Source organism: Styela clava, chromosome 8 (genome assembly GCF_964204865.1).
Source record: "Styela clava chromosome 8, kaStyClav1.hap1.2, whole genome shotgun sequence".
Taxonomy (NCBI): Eukaryota; Metazoa; Chordata; class Ascidiacea; order Stolidobranchia; family Styelidae; genus Styela; species Styela clava.
In genome coordinates, this window is record NC_135257.1 from 20,174,325 (window position 1) to 20,195,171 (window position 20,847).

The following is a 20,847-nucleotide window of genomic DNA, read 5'->3' on the forward strand; positions in this document are numbered from 1 at the left end:
GGAGAACTGAGGTTTCTTTTTTCATTTTATGTAACGCGTTCCATGTAAGGACAGTTTTATAAAAGATTACAGTATTATATTATATAGCAAGTAGTTGCAGATTTGCTTCGTTATATAAACTAATTTCATAATTTCCAAAACGAAAACGTTGAAAATTTTGTAAATTTTTTTTGCAAATGAATTGTTTGGCATTGTATCAATTGCATCTCATCAGTGAGCTGTGAGATTGCTTGTTCGTATCATTAAATTAATCAGTAAATTAAACTCGGGGAAATCAAACTGATATTGGAGATAACAATTATAAAATTTGAATAATACAACAGATGTCATTGGTATTATAGAATCCCATCTTGCATTTCGATTTCAAATGTTTGAATAGGTTTACCTTGTAAAAACGTTATTAAATAAGTTTTATTGACAATTAATTGAATATGGTATCATGAAAATATAGTGAATTTTTGAGAAAATCCTGTAATTTTATTTGTCTGACTGAGGAAAAATTCTTTTTTCACTAGCATTGATTTCGAACTTTGGTTAGATTTTCTCGACATGCCTAATATCTTATTTGTTATCTAGTAATATACTTTATACTTAGTTATTTAGGATGTTATTTAATTTTAGGTTTCAATTATACAGATGTTTAATTCGGGAGAAATTTTTAGTTCTGATGTAATAAGAACTAATTGAATGGAGCGCAAAATTTGCTTTAATTGCTCAAATTTCACGGGAGAAACTGATAAACTATGATATCAGTTTTCTGGCATCAATTAACAGTCATTAGAGGATGAGAGTTGGGGACTTAGTTGAACTAAACACTTGTACTAAATTATTTGATTATGAGCGTTAAGTGTCGCATTGGCGAGATAATCTTTCGTAATCGTGGAACGGAATACGAGAAATCGAGGCAATTATATTATTTTAGAAAAATTGCCTCCGGGTACAGAATCCTAACTACGTGAAAATATTCCCGTCTCGACGAGCGCAGATATAGCGCAAATATAATCATATGCGTCAGTATATCAAAAATTTGCGTCAGACAATGAGCATTAAATTTGAGCACGACTCCTCGGGAATTTTGTTTTATATTTGGGGCAAAATATTGCTTGGTATTAGTTTTTATCGAAATTTAATTCCAAAACTGATATTTTCGATCCGGTGTTCGAAACTATGAAGGGCTCAAGAAAATTCTTCTTCGCGACAAACAATTCCAATTACAGGATCATAAACCTTAAAAAAGTAATAAAAACAAAATTTCGCTTTTTTTATAATTAACCAAAGCTTTATATAATGTATGCGCTCTGACCATTTTTTCTTTACATCGTATTCGCTTGTTTATACGTTCTATGAAACTAAATCTATAAACAATTAAAGTATCCATTCATCAAAAATTTTACTAACACAGTTAAACAGTTCTATATGAAACTAGAAAATGGCCGGCTAATTATCAAAATAAAATTTACACGAAAAGTAAGAAATGTAGTCATACATAGCTTACGTAAATAACATATTTATGTGTGAGTATGATGATCATGTGATTTGCTATTGAATATCAATTTCAAACTGTTAAAATATTTAAAATATTCGATTTCAAGTTTCGATAAAGTGACGACGTTTCCTAATAAGCAAATTGAATACAAAAAGTTTGTTTAGGCATTTTTTCAATCACATTTTAGTCATTTCGAAACAATCCTCAGGCGCACCTGTGATTTTCGATAAATTTTAATTGTGGAATGCAGATTTTATCTACTGTAGGAACTTAATTGAGTTTAATAAGCAAGTTCATAATTTGATTAACTTCACATGGTTCAGATGAAAGCTTACGGATGCAATAGTTTGTGAGATAAGTAGTGTTTTCTGCGCTAAACACTTTTAAGAAAGATATCCTGTGGACAGTATAAATAACAGCTGTTATAAGTGATAAATGGTTGATAACGATAGTATTTGATTTGAGTGTTTGGAGCCATCTGCGTAATGCCTTCGCAACTCATTAACTTTGCCTCGGACTCCACTTCACTTGCTCAATCCACCACTACACAGCATACTTAAATGTTTAATTTAACCATTTTATTACCGGCTTACGCAGATATTCAATACACAAATCACCGAGTATTATTTAGTAGTAAGAGAAATGTTTCCAATCAGTCTTTTACGGTGCGATTCATATTCAAAATATAAATCATGATACTGTCATTTGAAGCTAACTATATTGATGTTAATGAACGAATGCCTGAAAATTGTATAGTCGTTTCGGTACAAAATAGACTTATTTTAACCTCAAATCATGCTGCAATAATGTGTTTGCTTGATATTTGCAAGGTTTTGTTTTTTTCCTTAGTTTTTAAACCACGCGTTTTTGGGAAAAATTCACGTGATTTATAATCCGCGCTGAGTTTAGGAAAACGATTTATTACCTGTTTTGTAGAAATAATAAAAAAAAAATGTTAGTCACGTCGTCTCTTACGCACGCGTGAACGTTTTTGTATAGGAGAAATGAAAAAGGTTTGACTCTCTCGCCTAAAAATAGTCCCAGCGAGTATGTCCGCATGTATAAACCTATTACTTTGCCAGAAAATTCTTAGTTGAATGTAGCTCATTGCCGATGTGCGTATGTACATCAGTTGTAGTCATTTGTGTTTGCTGTTCAGTTGTCATGTGATGTTCTATTTATATCTGTAAGATAATTATAGATATCCGATGTCAAAATAAAAATTGAATCGAAACTGTAGTCAATAAATTTTGGGGATTTCTGACATTCGATTTTCGAACTACTTATTTTCAGTTTTTAGTTTTCATAGTTAGTTTTGTTTTGAACACCGAGTAGTTCGTATCAACGATGATAGTCGGAAATACAAACGACATTATGATGTCACAAACGCTTGGCGAAGACGACGAAGATACAGTTTCGGAAGGGACCCCACAGAAACCCACCCTGACGTCAGAAGGCCCACAACAAGTCATTTATAACCATGCACACCGCCAAGAGGACGTTAGTGCTGAAGATAACGGCAGAAACAGTGTTGTTAGTGACCCTGGGTACATAAGCTGTGCTGGTAGTGATCGATCGAGTGTTCATAGCTATAGTGCTGGTGCCGAAAACGAAACACCTGTAGAAGAGACCTGCGTTTTCAACTCAAACGAATACAACGCTGTTATATCTCCATGCAATACAAGTATTGCGGATGTTCTTAACGATACTTATATCGCATCGAGTCAAAATTCACCAATCAGTGAGACTGATTCAAACTTGCAAGATTACGAATTACCCCCCATCCAGTTAGCGGGGAAGTTAGAAAAAAGTTTACGCGAGAGAGCTAGAATGATACAACCAGTTGCAATATATAATCAAGTTATATCTGGTCAAATGGATTGGTCTACAATGCAGAATAACGATTTGCAAATGGAAGATCAAGAAAATACTGATTTCGATATATTTTTCGATGGAGTTCTCGATGCCAAATATGGTGATTTAACATTACATAATTCAAATAATTCTTCAATATTTGTAACTTCTACTGAAAAAGTCGCACAGCAACAGCAACAACAACAACAACAACAAGAGCAAATATGCTACAAACAAGCAATACCGAACGCCCCTTTTGTTCAGGCTCGAGGATTGGACCTATCGCAAGGACACTATGTTTCCAGTACTTCAGGAAACAACAAAAACACAACAGATGAGTTCCCCTTGTCTGTTGAAGACTTTGGATTTGAAGAAGATATCTTAGGGACGAATTCAAATAAATATGTTGTACAAGACACTCAGCATCGCTATACACTATCACGAACAGGGAGTAATTTTTCCCCAAATGACATGCAAAGCCCCCAAAGGCCTCAACAAGTTTATAATATTGCTTCACAACAATATGCGAAATACCAACAAGAAGCTAATACCAACAAACCTTATGATTATTCCTCAGCATCAAGAAATATTACTTTTGCACAAAATGCAGAAAGACGCGCACAGTCTAGAGTTTTTGTCAAATCAAGGTAAGACTTTTTTTTAGTTTTTAGACAGGTATAGGGAGCATTTTATTGCAATATGTGAGTAGATGATTTTTAAATAAGTGTTGGACCTAAAGTGATATTTGGGGCAGTCATTTAGTGGATGGTATATGAATAAATAGGATGAGGATGTGATTTGATAATTAAGTAACATGTTCTTGTTGTACGCAAGTATATGGGGCACTAAATTTGCGTAAAATTAGAAAATTTGGGGTCAAGACTGAGTTTTCACGAATAAACAGTTTGTTATAAATTAGATTTTAGATTATAATATTTAAAGTATAGATAGTACTCTGTGCCAGAAATGGTTACACTACTTTATTGATTAGTTATGTTGTTTCAGGAAATGAAAATATTTGTTAAAATTTTACGTTATTTTAGTGTTTTTAATGAAAATAAATTTGGTCGAAGATAGGTGGTAATCACTAAAAACATATCGATCTCGCTAAATGAACCAGCGCGGCCTAAATATTTCTTCTATAGGCCGGCGGAATTATATACATAATTAGCCCTATTAAGAAATTACCTCAGTGCGTGTTACATCGTTCTGGTTAATAAGGACTATTATTATTTCAGTATATTATTTTATCAATTTTCTGTATTTGTATACTTGTCATGTTCGTACTGTCATTGCCCTCGGCAACCGGTGATAGGACTTAGTTTATATTATTTGGGTAAACATTAATATCTTGCCGACATCATTCAATAAAATAATTATAATATAAAATTTAAAAAAATATTCATACAATAGGAATTCCCAGATTCAAAGGAATGTTTTTATTGCACATCTTTGAGCATTAAATGAAAAAATTGAATCTTATGATTTTATGATGCACCCAGTGAATCAAATCCCCTAGCATAACAGTACAAGGAATAAGTAGTTTAGACGTAGTTAGGTATACGTTACTATGATCAGTGTTATTCTTGTCATATTATATTCGCTTTATTGTAAAATATATAAACTAACGTATCCCCTACTACATTGACACTATTCCAATCTTGAAATGAAAGGTAAATTTTTTCACTATCAATCTATGACAAAAGTCTTAATTTTAAACCAAATTTAATTTAATGAAATTTTAATTGCAATTTAGTCTAGGTAAATAAGTACGTAGATGTTGCATCGCGGTCAAGCGCTTGCTGATTAGTCATTCCTGCGGAAGTAAACACGGAATTTACAATTCAGTGTAATATGCATTTGATAGCATAGAGTATTAAAATAAAAATACAATTGATACAGTGTCCCTTTTTTTCCATATTGTCATTATTTGTAAACCACAGCATTATTTCTTAATCCGAACTCTTTTTTTCTAAAAAAAAACTTTGCGCTGAACATGTCTCGTTTTCAATCAGTAGTTATGTGTCTCTAAAAATTGACATGTTTATTTGATTTCTAAACAGTCTGATACAAATTGTCTGCGGCGATAGATCTTATCACGCATTTGGCTGCACGATCTTCTTGTTCTGTAAACCTGCTCACTTTTGTAACTGTGGATTAGGTTTGAATTAACCCTTTGTCAACCTGAGCGTTAACTGTGGAATCAGGGGTCGAACGTTGCATATTTACTGGTACCGGAGTCGAAACCGGAGTCATATTTTTGAATTTTCTAACTTCGGGACCGTATTGGACTCAGTTACCTGATTCATTTTGTATTCACAAACTTTAGTAGTTATTCGAGAGACAGGGACCAAAATTGCCAATAAAACTGAACAATTTCTTAGTGAAATTCCTATTTACTTGAGATCGGAGTTTATTTGGACTCGAGAATAGCTCAATCAACAACTCAATGCGAAAGAAGATGTGGGATTACACATTCCAAATACTCTTACTATAAATATTAATTTTCAAATTTATGAATCGAGTCATTTACTGCATGTTTTCGGTAATAATGTTTGTTGTCACGATATTCTAGATTTTTTTTATCAAATAAATTATGAATTCACCGAATTAACACCGCGAAATGCGTGTTCATGTTTAGTGCAAACAATTTTATCTGGAAGTGATTTATCCTTTAGACGTCTTTCATTAAAAAAAATTTCCGAAATTTCTGATACGCAAGAGATGGAGATTAGCGTAAACAGGTAAACAGGTTTGTGTGTTGGCATCATGATAAGATCGTACTCAAATGACTTCTTAATTAAATCAATACTTTTTTGAATGCATGTTAGAAAATTAAACGTGTGAGAGACTGTAAAAATTAAAATAAAAAAAATTTAAATTTGATGGACGTTGTGCAAGACTAACTACTTTTTATACATTTTGCTCAAAGCGAAGTTTGCTAAGAGTAAAAAGAGGACAAATTGAAAAATTGCAGGAGCCCACCGGCGCCTTAAAATGCAATTTTACTCAATATGATTTTGCAAACTTTATCCGAACGATTTTTGCGTATTCCATTTTCCTATTCGTGCTTTGATACCACAACAGTCACTCATTCAGTTTTATCGATGATAAAAGTTTATATTTACAGTTTAAATGCCTTTAAATGCCCAATGACTCATGTAGTTCAACCGGGAAATTCAATCCACGTAAAACACACATTGCATCAATACAAAGAGATTATATTCAGAGAGATTGGCTTATATGAATCATGCGTCGGGTGTTAAATTTGCTGCAAATTGTTATCATCGAGCATTCATTTCAATTTGAGTATATTATCTTCAATAATTGATGTAATCTGAAACGAAAAGTGCCATTTTATACGCAGTGCTTGGGAATTTAAACTACTCCAAAATGCATCAATATACTGTACTAAATGTCGCGAAATAAAACATCAAACAAAATAACTTCAAAACAGTTCCTTCCACAAAACTTAAACTAGACTTGAAATAGCCCGAAATTTAAGGTTTACACGATTATTTTGGCATGGCGGTTTGATAAATGAATATTGATCTGTCCACATTTTGTACACATTTAGCGACGCTCCAGAAGTGTGTGTACCAATATGGAGGTAACTAATTTTGTCCGTCTATTTTACATCAAGTTGTGTAAAGGTATTGAAACCTATGGGCAAGGCGTATATTCACTTGACTAACTCAGACAGTCCCCGAACTCGTAATAGAATTGAAATAAGGAAAATTGGAATGAAATTATGGCCTAACCCTGACTCGGTACACACACTACGGGGGTACCCATTCCGCAGCATATACCTAATATTAGCACTTTGAGAAATTTATTTCAAGCCAAAAATTGATTTTTTTTAAAAAAAATATTTAAACCATTTTCCTCGTAAGTGGAATTTCTCAAATATGAAATATGCAAAGTGCGTTTGGAAAGTTGCTCCTAATTAGGGCTATGATAGTTTAATCTTCAGCCAATATTGTATGTAAATTACCCTATAGTCGAAATAAATTCGGCGGGTGAACTATATTTACCGGTAGTTTAGTTTAGTGGATCTGAAAATGGTCACAATTGGTTACAATTGCAGAGAAATGTTTTTTGCATTTTGCTATCTGTAGATGCTAATCTTAAATACTAGCCTTGAGCATCCGGTCTAGCAATTTCCTCTAATATTCGTATATGACCTTCAAAAAATGAATTCCAAACAACGTTACCTCTTGTATTTTATGCATTATTTTGGCCAATAAATAAACCAACTGAGTGGTTATAGGGTCATGACTCAGAGACCATATGTACCAGGCTGTGCTAACCCTAGGTTAAATTATGTCATGAAGTTTGTTCTTATCGATGACTCTCGTCTTGTAAAATATTCTAATCTGTTTAAAACAGCGCAGTGTTTAACAAGAAATAGAACACCCTTGCTTGTCATTGACGATATTTCTTGTATTGTTTATATGGATTGTTTATATATAAAACACTTGTACATAAATGGAAAATTTAAGTGACATTCTAATATTAGTTTATATTATCCACATATTTATGATATAAAGTATATCTACATATATAAATGATTCCAGCTTATCAAACATGTCCGTGAATGACAATATTTTATTTATCTAAAACCGTTTTATGGAATTGCCTTACATCAAAACGTTTCCCTAACAATGTTAAATTAACGTATTTATGTCCACTGCCACCCATCTTCTATATTTGTTGCATTGATACATCTCTATGTAGTTCTTTTGCTAATTGGTTATTTCTCGCAGTAAATTATGTAAGTATTTTGAGAAAAGTTACATAACGAATCAAACGGTAGTCCTTTTATGACCACTCATGTCGCTCATGTATATTTCGTAATTATTTCAGAAGAAATCCTCTTGTTTTAGCCAACAAAGTATTAGCTCAGTTGGAATATATAATTATTTCGTTTAAATTATTGTTTTTCCAAAGTTTTCATCCTTTATGAGTGATCATTTACTTCATAGCACTTCTTTATCCGTCTACTATCCCAAGTTGAAACGACCGAAAATAGCTTAATGATAGGTTGCACATGCCTTAGTCTCTATGTAATCACCATGTCGGTTTAGAAACGCCTTGTGAGGTGGTTACGCCGATAAAATCTTACCTTCAAGTACAAAACACATTTACGAAACTGACAAAATTTTGAACAGCACTCAATTTCCAGCTGTTTTCAAACTTTGCAAAAACAAAACACTTAACGTATTGAAAATTAATTCAACTCTTTTGCATTTTTGGACAAATCGTGACAGTTTAGTGAAGTAAAATGTGAATTCACGTATTTTACAAGCCGTTTTGCACAGCGCAAAATTCCGTTTGCGCCCTAAATTAAAAGCAAAAAGAAATTGATCGAAAATATGCAAATGTAAAAATTAATGTAATAATGCGCTATACAAAGCTTTCCCTGTTAATTCATATCGGGGTGGGTATTTTTGTATTGTTTGATCTATGTATTGTATTGCCACAAAAAAATATATGTAAAAGAGGTCAGTGTATGGGACCAAGGAATCACTAAGGCCACATATTTAAGATAAAGATAGGTTACACGAGCCGTGTTGCCCAGTAGAAACATACATCAAGTTCTGTAACTTATCGTTTTAAGTTTTTGGTCAAATATCTGGCGTATGTCAACAATATAGACTTGTGTTTCGAATTCGGGCTATACTGTCACATACGCGTATGTCATTTGAATTGCGTAACGTAAAATTAGTTGAGTATGTAAAAGTAATATATTTCAACGCCATTACAGTTTATGTGCTAGGTACTATAGAATAGCGAATAATTACTGAATAGTAGATCTGTATCTCGCATTGCAATGCACTTCAATTTTATTGGTTCCGACGTCGCTCGTTGTCAATGTTGAAAAAAAAACGTCAAAAAAGGATAGCCAAATCGACCATCAAATTGAGATCATATAGCGCCATCTCATGGTTGGATTTAAATAAAATGTAAAATGAGTGCCCACTACGCGATGGTAATTTTGCAAGTTTTTTGCACCAGTATTTACTCAGTAAACTTTACTTTCAGCGAAGAAAAGCAACAAGAAATCGTCACAACATCGAATCCGGAAACGAAACCAAGAATTTCGACTCCTACCACTGCAGAAGAAGAAGCTTGGAGATCATACCTAGAAAATCCTCTCACGGCCGCAACAACTGCAATGATGTCCATTCACGGAGACGAAGATTCAGCTGCAGCTTTAGGATTGCTTTACGATTATTATAAGGTGGGAAAAGGTGTACAATGTAGTAGAAAAAATTGACTATTGGTGTTTCGTTCTTAATGAAAATTCCAAGAAATATTATTACCTTCTAGTTTCTGTTTAAGCGTTTTAGCAGGGTTAAGTGCGGAATGATTTTATATATAATTTTGTATTGTTGTAAGATTGATCCAATTTAGAGTAGTTGTTTGATTAATTTGGGAAAGGATAAATTAGTGGATTGGAGTGCAAAGAAGTATATTGAATGTGCTACAGTTTTTACCATAACACTTTGTTACAACACCATTTATCAGATTTTCTTTGATTTATTTTTGAAGGTTCCAAGAGAGAAAAGGCTTCTGAGTTATCCAGCAAATGTAAACGATAAAGTTACAACAAGGTAAATATCAAGTTCGGTATGAATGTATAAACTGGAAATTTGAAATTTGAATAATGATTCAAAACTCTATTCAGTCATATTTTGCATCGTTTTTCATCCAGAATTAAGGTTTCAAAATCCAGCTATGCATCATTTAAACCAGATTGTGGCAAATTCGAATGTATTTTTCTTAGTCATTGAAAACGCAAATTTTCGGTTTCCATTGCACAATATTTGTATCAGAATTTGTACAATGTTAGTGTGATAGCGTCAAAATATAGGAATTGAGAGTATTAAAATTATTAAAACACTACAATTAAAATTACTATAGAGCCTAGATCTTATGAAATTTAACCTATTGTTCACCTATTATTTAACCTCAAACTATCACTAGTTTCATGTTTTCACACAAGTAATCATTGTATTGATAGGGATGATCAATTATAGCATTGTTTCAGTGAATGATACCGACGAAAGTAAAACAATGTGGATTTATATGCCAAATGAGTAATATACCAAGTTGTACTAGCTCCCCGTGCAGAAATGATTCACAACATTGATCTGATCTAACGATATTGTAATCGTTTATGCCATATATGGTATGACACTTTCGTAAACCTTTCTTAGAAATTCAATTGCCCTAGTGCAATAAAATAAACCTATCAAAATGTCAACATGTGAATACCATGAAATTGTAGATTCTTGATAATCCCTAAAAAGCCACAATTGTTCAATCACTTGATGGCGTGTCGAATCAAAATTAAACAACTACTGTTCCTGATATCAAGTTAAACCCTGTTTAACAACTTTTCATGTCGATTTTTGCCCAGATTTATGTGATAACGAATTTCATTCTTAACTTTAACTTTTAATGTTCTTTCAAATACTGCTGACATAACGTTTGTTACATAAATCTTGTCTCATATCCATCGAAAAACAATAAACATTTTCCCTATGATGTTTAACATAGATATAATTTTTACGCAACAATTCAATCTATGTAATTGTAATTTTCATTGCTTAGCCAAAAATTGCAAATAACAAAAGTAAATAAAACTTGAATATTCAACACAAAAAAAGTTTTCAGCATGTTTTGAAAATAAACCACAGATTACTGATTACTGATAATCCTCAAAATAAAATCCACATTGTCCACCAAAGTTTTTGATTGTCTAGCTCTAGGTCTTATTTAGATTATGAGCTACATGATGATATTTTCATAGAATTTGTTCAGGAAGCAAAATCAAACACAGATTTCTGTCGGTGTGAATGCATAAGACATCTTGCTTCATTTATCTAATTTCTTAACCGTGTTGAAATTGTTATTAGTAATTTTAGTTGCCCAAAAAATCTCGCTGCGATTTGTCTACTTTGGGATTAGAAGGACTAGTTTCATATTTGCACGTAACCGGAACATGTACCATGAGTCACGAATCCCAAACTATTTAGGATTTGAGAAGATTAATAGTGTATGTACATAAATAATATTTTTAACAAGTATGTGCTAACTTGGGCGGTCGTTTCAAAATCCAGCAATGAAGAATGTGCAAAATATAATATTACTAATACTACCCATTTATATTTGGCATGGAAAATTTGCAAAAAGCAATGCGCTGCTGTATATCATTCGTTGTTGCAAATTTTTTTGTTGTCTCGTTGTATGCTTTGTAAACTGAAATTATTTGCAATGACACAAATGCTCAGCGACACAAAAACACCAGAATTTACTCCCAATTTCGTGCAATGCTGAACACTTCGACCAAAATTAAACAATGTGAATATCTATTAACATATTGTTAATCGCTCAATTGTTTGGATTAGCGCAGATTTTGTTTCCAATTTTATACAACAGGATGTACCAACACATTATCTGCAATCAATATAATTTAAAACTTATATATTTTCTAAATGAGTCCCGCAGATAAGTTGTCAGTGTGGTAACCAGAAACAGAATTACACAATTAACTTTCATTTAAGTAGTACAATAAATATTGTCCTTTTACCTCAAGGCTAAATACTTCAAATATTTGTGCACAAAAATACTTCACTGGTCAACTATGTTATATAAACACACCGCGCACCAGACGCTTAACCGGTACCAGTCTGTGTTTGCAGACTTCATCAGGAATGACGAGATCAAATAGGTTTAAGTTGTAATGCGCGGTATCGATGTATTTATAGTAGTTTGTTTAGGTAATATAGTAATATAGAACCAATATGGAATATTTTAGTAAGTTAACAAGACTTTAATTTGAGAAATACTTTCGAATATAAACGCGCCAATTATTATTGTACACTACTAATTTTACTACCACTTTATTACTCTATATTCTCTATTTCTCCATGCCAGACAAAAGGAAATGGTTCATCATATTTCAAGTCGTCTCATCGATTTTCCTCTCTCGGGGACAAACAAAAGTCCTTATGTTATCTTAAATACCATGCTACCATTTATTCTGAGAATACCACTGTGTAAAATTATAGTGATCGCTACCTCGTGTTTGCTACATTTTATGAATCATTTTCACTAAACTACACGTATGTTACAGGGCAATACTTCCACAAAGAAATGTTTCATCAACTCCTATCAATTTGGGAACAACACAAACAGGTATTACTAATAAACATTTATATTCAGATATCAATAAACTCGTGAAATTATGATGCATTCATAAAGTTGCTTTTGTAGGACGAACATGGGTTTCAATTAGCTGTCTTACCCGGATTGATATCACAAAATGAGATAACTTTGTCTTTGGTTGGTCAAATTTTGACATCGAATTTTAAAAATAGTAACCAATGGCTTCTAACAGTCAATGCTCTGTCAAATGTTCATGATCACAACACATTGAATTAGTACGATGCGAATTTATCTTTTGTTAAACTAAACATGGCCCATGTGTGGAAAAACGATTTAGGCAAACAATGCTATGCAATTCGATATTGTAAGTGTAATAAGTTCGTGTTGGTTTGCAGCCGGGCTCTTGAATTTCATAGTATGGTAATGTTTATTCTTGCTACAACAGCAACCCTGCATTATACGGATACGGATCCACTAGCACAGTGGTTCTCAACCTTTTTTTTTTCGTGGCCCACTTTCGTTGCATATAAAATCTGTGGCCCGCTAACTTTCTCATGCAAGGGAAAAACTACAAGAAAAACATGATTTTTTTGCAAAAATAATTCAGATTCAGATTTTATTTTCGTCATGCAAAGCCAATATACGATATGAAAAAATAAACAAAAGACAAAAATAAATACTTTCACTTTAATAATAAAAAAAACAAAAAGCAACAGCATTATTCATTGCTACTACAATGAAAATTTGACTATAATGACACAAACTAAACTTTTCGATAACTATAGTAATTTTTAATAAGCTTGTGGCCCACTTGAAAATGTCTCTATGGTCCAGCACTGGTTGAGAACCAGTACACTATCATAAAGGCATACAGTAAGGATAGGAAGTTAGCCTCGCGCCACCCAGCTCATAATTAAAAAATATCATTTTCAAATTATTGAATATAATACTCGATGTGTTTACATTACAGATTTGAAGTAAGATTCATTGGAAATTTGATGACGTGTTCTATTTTCGACATCAATTCCAACAAAATCACCTATTGTTATATTAATTCTATGTAACCATCAAATTTTTTCTATCTTATCAGCATCGGCAGCAACGCTCAAGACGTCTATGGGAGTCGACGTTATCGCTCTTCGACCTGTCAAGAACGAACCAATAAATACCACACAGGTATTTGAAATTCTTGTAAAGCGATAATAATATGTCTCTGTCAACATTTCACGTCAATCGAATGATTTAAACACTTTATCTACAGGCGTTTGTTTAATGTTTTAGCTCCTTATATTAAAAAAAATTAATTCAGAACTTTTCTAAAAACAATTAATAATACTTAGTTTAAACCATATTTCCAATTAAAATTTTGTGCAATTGCAATGAACGCAGTCTAATTATATACACCTTATACAAGCTAATGTTATTTTTCGAAGTATACTTTTTTCTCAGTTAATAACTTTCTTCGATTTCATATTCTAGTTAATTTTCATGAATACCCCAACTTTGTGATAATTATTTGTTACTGAAATATGCTGTTTTTCAGGTTTTTGGAACAGTTGCTGATATTCTGAAACTTCATCGACCAACAACTCTTGACCAAAGTAAAATAAAGAAGGAAACTTTGTTAGAATCGCCACAAGATTTATCGAACGTGAGTGAATTAAAGTGTCTGGGATCCATGCCGCTTTCTTAACTAGAGTGCGATAAGTTATGAAACTTATAACGAACCAAATACTGTTATTGTTACTCTAAATAAGAGTCTTATATGCGTGTTATTTATATGAGTATGTTTGATACATAGTTATAGATTGATTAACGCGTAAATTATTCTAAAGATTTATAAATCATAAAATTTCAATGCTTGTTCATTTTTTTCTTATCAGACATATTCAAACATGGATGGAAAAATGACATCACGCGGTTACCTGACATCAATGGCGTCATCAATAAGCAATCTAAACCAAAACAACAACAACAATAAAAACAACACCTTTGGAACCCTTAACGCATCGAGTTTTACAACAATATCTCCATATGCTGTAAAACTTCAGGATTCGGCTAACGTTTTGCACAGAAGCCAATTTGATATAAAGACAGAATACTCTGGGTATGTTTGAATAAGAGTTAGACTCTATGACTGACATTTTTCATACTTTCTAAAAGCGATTGGTCAACATATGTTAACTAACGGTTGAGATTCTGTCCATTTATCGCTTCTTTATCATTGTCCACCGTCTGCAATAACTAAAAATAGCGAGTGCACTAAAAAATTTTTTGTGTCAAATGTTTTTTTCCTTGAAAGTTTTTGCCATATGTATTGAATGTGCTATTTATGTCATCAATATAAATTTGATAGTTTTCGGAATTTCTACAGCCACTTTCTACTTTACTCTTTTTTTTCATAATGCTTGTAAATTTTTTTTTATGAATCAAGCTATTCGTATCAATACTATTATTCCTGCCCGCATTACATTCGTTCGATTTAAAATTTCAATCTCTGAATTTTCATTTAACTACAGAGAACTATTTGAATATGTCATGGAAGCACCTAAAAGTCTAAAGCAAAAGGAAGGAGACCCGACTATGTCGTATATCAACAAAGGTAAAAATATAAAAAAAAAACATTGTCATCACAAATATATGAACGCAAAGATCGAATTGTCGCAAGTGAGGGTTTTAATTATTAAATACAAAATTCAAAGCGAAGGCTTGAACAAAAATGTTGAATCGATTGACTATTAGTTTAAAGAAAGAGAAATTTCTCTGAAATAAAAAACACAAAAATAATTATCTCCCGGTTTGTTACTTTTGATACTTTATTTTCACAGAATAACAAAAATCTATGCACGCTAACGTGATTAAAGAAGAACCCTATCTTGAAAACTTTTTCAAAATTCACAATGCAATTGTTTTTACAGGTCAATTTTACTGTATAACGTTACGGAACGACCAGAAGCAATGGAAATTCAAAACAAACCGCGTTAAGGTAAAATTTTCTTTTTAAAATTTTTTTGGAAATAATGTGGAGAGCCCCATAAACTCAATGTAAAACTTATTGTTATGTATTCATTGAACACGTGAGTAGACCTATGTATCGTTTTAGTATTATGTTGTTGTTGTTCTTGTTGTCCTTTGTCACAGAAAAAAATCGCTGAACCAATTGCTTTGAAATTTTCAGTTCTTAAAGCATAAATTTTTTGCTTGAATGCCATTACTTTTATTTATTTTAAATATTTCGGTAAGCTGTATGGTATTCGTTATTTTGTGTACTATGACATCATTCGAATTTTCCCTTATGTGGCGCTACGGTCCATATATTTGAGCATAGCTCTCTTGTTAATTATCCAGACTGTTGTCCACATTGTATTTGGTGACGGAAAGCCTGAAGAAGAGCAACTTAGACATTGGAAATACTGGCATGCAAGACAACATACTGTGAAACAAAGAATAATTGATATTGGTGTGTTAAAGAAGTATTTGTTTATATACTTATAACTGAAAAATACACCCACTGATTGAATGAGATTCCAAAAATCGTTCACGGTTTTTTTTATTGATGAGCAGTACACTTCTCATGTATCTAATTAACTGTCTGATGCAATTATTGGGGTATTCAAAAGCTCCATGCGCCATTTTCCGGTCGTTTTGAGATTATATTTTCGAGGTTCGACCTGAGTAAGTCAGTTTTCTAGTCCATACACGTGGAACAATTAGTGTTCGTAAAAGAAGTCGTTGTCCACTTTATGATCAAGCTGTTTTATCGGTACTCTCGTAGTTAGTTTACCAGGTTAGGTTTAGGCCATAATTTTATTCCGATTTTCCTTAATTTAGTACTATAATGTGTTCGGGGACTGTTGTGTTAGGCAAGTGAATATACCCCTGCCCATGGGTTTCAGTCACTTTACACAACTTGATGTAATATAGCGGTACAAAATTAGTTACCTCCATATTGGTACACACACTTCTGGAACGCCGTTTCATCAACTTTCCTCTTCTCGAGATAAATAAGAAAATATATGCCTACCATATCTATGCTGCTAACTAATTTATTACTTTACTGCGGCATAACCTGCCCACAACTAATGAGTCACAGCCCAAGCACGCGATTACGATCTTAATGTCTTTGTAAAAGTAGTGTAAAGCCGGCTACGGTCGTCATCGTGTAATAAACAATAAAATCCAAAATTAGCTAATCCATCCACGGTTTGTGTTTTAATGTCAAACCGCATGAATAAGCATTTTTTGAATTATATTTGAGGAAATGGCGACGTGAATACATTAATGTTTTCGTATATAAGCAATCTCCATTTTATTTTTTACGTAAAAGCTTTTTATTTTTTCGAAGTCGAAAATGTAAATTTAAACGCATTTAAAATAATACATTAAAAATCAAAATTTAAACGCATCCGAATGAATTGAACAATTTTGATTTTGTTAGTTACAAAGTTAGTTGAAATAATGAAAAAAATAAACCACAATCTGCGATTGGGCAATAAACTTAGAATCTCCCACATCCATTTTAATTGTTCACCGCCTAGAGGAAATAATCCGAAATTTTAATATAGTAGCCTTTAATTTTGATTTTTTGAAGCACTGCTTCATTAACTGCTACTTTGACCACAGACATTCCATATCGAAGCTTTTTATACTCAAACTAGCGAGTTCAAACGCACGTGATCAGTCGTACTATTTCTGTTCAGGTTTCATGTTACAAAATACAGGAAAGATATCAATACAGTATATCTTCAAAGTATTTTAAACGTATAGAATTACATTTATGGGAAATTAACATCGAAATTTTGTTTTTTAAACCATGATAGCAAGTTCTTTTTAACAATTTTCTTCTTCATTCCAGCTGATTATAAAGAAAGTAATATGATATATGATATCGAAGAAAACGCTCATAACGCAATCAGTTTTTCGTGGAACATAAATGAGCCTGCTAAAATATTCATCAGTTGTAATTGCTTAAGCACAGATTTCAGCGCACAGAAAGGAATCAAGGTGGGTTGGTAATTTTAAATTTACAAATAAAGAAGATAATGTAACAGACAAACTACATCGTGATTGTAATGAAGAATTGTAATAAAAATTATTTGTCGTCATTGATAAAACAAACTGAACAACGGTTTTGGCATCTTTTCTAATTTCAATCCCAATAAAACAAAAAATTAAACAGCATTACAGATTACAAATAGCATTATAGATCCTACTTATCAGAAAAATAATTTAAAAATTGTGTCGGTATTCAGTCTTTAGATTTCGGACCAAATTATTTTCTTGGCGTCGGTGAGCAAGTACTTATTCATTCAGTGTTTCATGGTGTTTCAACCTACAATTTGGTATGGGAGGGAAATTTAAAAGTAGTTGGGAATATTATAAACTTGTTTGTTGAGTGTATAATCTAAACATTTCTTGTTTTATATTAACAGGGCTTACCCCTACTTATCCAAATCGATACGTACCTGGAAGGACAAGATCTTTTAGTGCATCGCGGGCAATGTCAGATTAAAGTTTTCTGTGATAAGGTATGTACGGCTTATGAACGTTGGCTTATTATCCTCTACTTTGTATCACACATTTTTACCAACAATACAAAAGATTAGCAAAAGCATAATTTGTATTAAGCTAGAATATTTTGTGGGCAAATCTGGCATGACTTACTTTGCTTACCCAACCGAATACGCTTTGATTTTGTGGGTATTTGCTTTCAACCTATTCGACCTGCGATTCCAACATTGCTTCTAGCCCCTGTAGGGGAACAGGCAGATAATTCTGAACACATTATTTCATCCAAAACCTATTTGAATTTTGAGAACGACAAAAAATAACCATTATGATTTTATCGTTTTACTAATTTTGACTCTGCCAGTAGTTGTCTATCATTTTGTTTATAGCATTATGTGCACAACTGGTAGGAAAGATAATATAAATCGTTTGCGTGTCATCATTTACGCAGATTTCACTTCAAAATGATAGCGGCGGTATAAGCTAATAAACCATACGCACTTAAAAGCTTTATTGGTTTTAAATTCACAACACATTCGTTAACGCATCGAAAAACCATAATCAATTAATGTAGTATTTTCTATATCAGCACAATCCATTAATGCTATTCACGTCAATAGTAGCCAATTTTGTCTCAAATGTTGTTCTTATCTGATCTCGTTGAAGTGGAATTTCTTCAACGATCTTATGGTTGTATGACATTAAATCTGAGCAATGTCTTATGAGGTAGCGACTTTTGATGATATTTCTACAAAGTTACTAAAAAAAGGAATCCTGTTAATTTGGAACATATTCTAGAGAGAATATAAATTTTGGGCAAAGCATCCTAGATCACTGAAACTTTTGGGTACAATCATAAACGAACTGAAGTTGAAATGTTAAATACATTTTCTTCATTTTCGTAGTAGTAAGAAATGTATGAGTTCTTTTTATTTGGGTCCCCCTTAATTATTTCTTCAATTTGCAATAGGGTGAAGGTCGTTACTACCTCACTTGGGGTGTAAAAAAGTGACGTGGCTGTGCTGAAATAAAATTATCACAGTAATTCTAAATTATAGTAGTCAGCTGTTCTAATCAAGCTTTGCAAAGAGAATATTTGTAAAGTAGCAGAATGGCTCTGAATTTAATGAAAAGATATTTTCCAATTTTTTCTGAACAAAATAAAACTGATTCAATGTTTTTTTATTTATTAAAGAAGGCATCGTGTTAGCTTTGCCACAAAATATTGTAAAATTCCACTTTTGTGAGTAATATTACAGCAAACCTTTAACTCACTTTTATTTCTCTTTTTTTCTGCCAGACTAAACGTTTTTCTTTGGATATTTAAACACTTACATTATGCAGTTTTCGCTGCAAATCATATAACTAAACATTAATATATATAAAAACTAATGTTCAAGAAAAAAATATATTAACAAAGAATCTTTTTAATCAGATGCATATTATGTTTTAAACATGTGGTATTCTGCATGACGCTAACCGATACAAATTTCCGGATAAATGAAGGTTCAAGTTGTGTCGTACAGTCCGAGCCACGGTATTTGACATACCGCTTTGACCAAAACTAACGTGTACACACGATTTTCATAAATGTTATCTACAGAATTGTTTATTGGCCAAACACATTCTCGCGAGGCGTGCAGTGGATTATCAATATCATTTTGCAAACACTAAACAAAACGATTCAACATAATAATCAACCTATTGTAGTCAGCTAATTACACCAAAATGATACCAAATGAATTCTTAACAGATCGAGTGATTACTTCATCATGCTAATTATGTGTTCGTCAATTTAAGACATTGAAGTTAAGGCATTGATCTGATGAAGCGTTTCGGAATAGAAATTTGAAAAGAATTTCTCAAATTTTTCATTGTTTACTCTAGTATTTACTTCACTATATTATTTCTAATATGTTTAAAGTGACAATTATGTAGTTCCCAATACCATTCACAATTAAACACAGAGCTTATAAAAAACGAAAATATCTGAATCTGTTAGATTCCATCTCAAATAAGTTTTTAACATAGCAGTATCTTCTTGTACAGTATCTTTTCAATTCACCATTCAATGAGAAATTGTAAAACATATTAAAAATCAATTGTCCTCTAACCATTCAGTTTGAAAGCTTTTGATAGCTGACCGAACTTAAGTCGAAATATATATTCATATATAACCTTTATTCATTTTACAGGGCGCTGAACGAAAAATAAGAGATGAGGAAAGAAAAGCAACTAAAAGAGGACAAAAAGCTTCAAAACAAGGTAAATATTATTGATGTGATGGCCTCTGCTACGATACATGATAGTAAATTAGTCTAATTCCAATAGTTATGGTGTTTCACGCCTTTCTTTCAGACATGGTGGTTTGCCTTTTTTTCTATCTTGTCAGCTTTTCATGATTAAGAATATAATAAAACCCTTTCAAATTTCAAGTTTAAATTTAATAAATCTAAATTTTCAGGATCATCAAATTCAGCAAACAGTATGATGACAATAGCAGCGTCAGATTTGAAACAGATTGTGACGTCATCGAACACGTCATCAACGAGTGGACAACCTCAACAAAAACGAACCGATTTCGTCATTTTTAAAACAGTTGATGATGTTGAATCTCGTCCTGTATTATTTGTTCCAGATGTTCCAGGTTAGAATCGTTCAATTTTTTTAAAGCTCGCTTTCACTTGGAAAGAATGACTGACACACCCTTTACCCCCATTCCCCAGTTTATGCAGTAGCTAAGCGTTTAGTTTGCCCATTGTTATAACTTATTACAAACTATTTATTCTACATTAACTACAAGAATTTTTGATAAGTTTTTT

At 32.4% G+C, this 20,847-nt stretch overlaps 1 protein-coding gene across 2 annotated transcripts in view; it reads left to right on the top strand.

The window, feature by feature from the left end:
* Positions 1–20,847, top strand: part of LOC120346166 (grainyhead-like protein 2 homolog) — a 114,960-nt gene that overhangs the window by 88,345 nt on the left and 5,768 nt on the right. The window contains exons 1-14 of one of the 2 annotated variants that reach the window (XM_039415833.2): positions 2,630–3,987; positions 9,386–9,584; positions 9,896–9,957; positions 12,486–12,547; positions 13,608–13,693; positions 14,061–14,168; positions 14,401–14,624; positions 15,037–15,119; positions 15,436–15,503; positions 15,866–15,977; positions 17,373–17,521; positions 17,950–18,045; positions 20,221–20,290; positions 20,490–20,672. In XM_039415833.2, the coding sequence (XP_039271767.2) occupies positions 2,834–3,987; positions 9,386–9,584; positions 9,896–9,957; positions 12,486–12,547; positions 13,608–13,693; positions 14,061–14,168; positions 14,401–14,624; positions 15,037–15,119; positions 15,436–15,503; positions 15,866–15,977; positions 17,373–17,521; positions 17,950–18,045; positions 20,221–20,290; positions 20,490–20,672 (2,656 nt within the window). In that variant the 5' untranslated portion in view covers positions 2,630–2,833. Of the gene's footprint in view, positions 1–2,629; positions 3,988–9,385; positions 9,585–9,895; positions 9,958–12,485; positions 12,548–13,607; positions 13,694–14,060; positions 14,169–14,400; positions 14,625–15,036; positions 15,120–15,435; positions 15,504–15,865; positions 15,978–17,372; positions 17,522–17,949; positions 18,046–20,220; positions 20,291–20,489; positions 20,673–20,847 lie in introns of those variants that run through there. The other variant, XM_039415834.2, reaches the window with a different exon arrangement.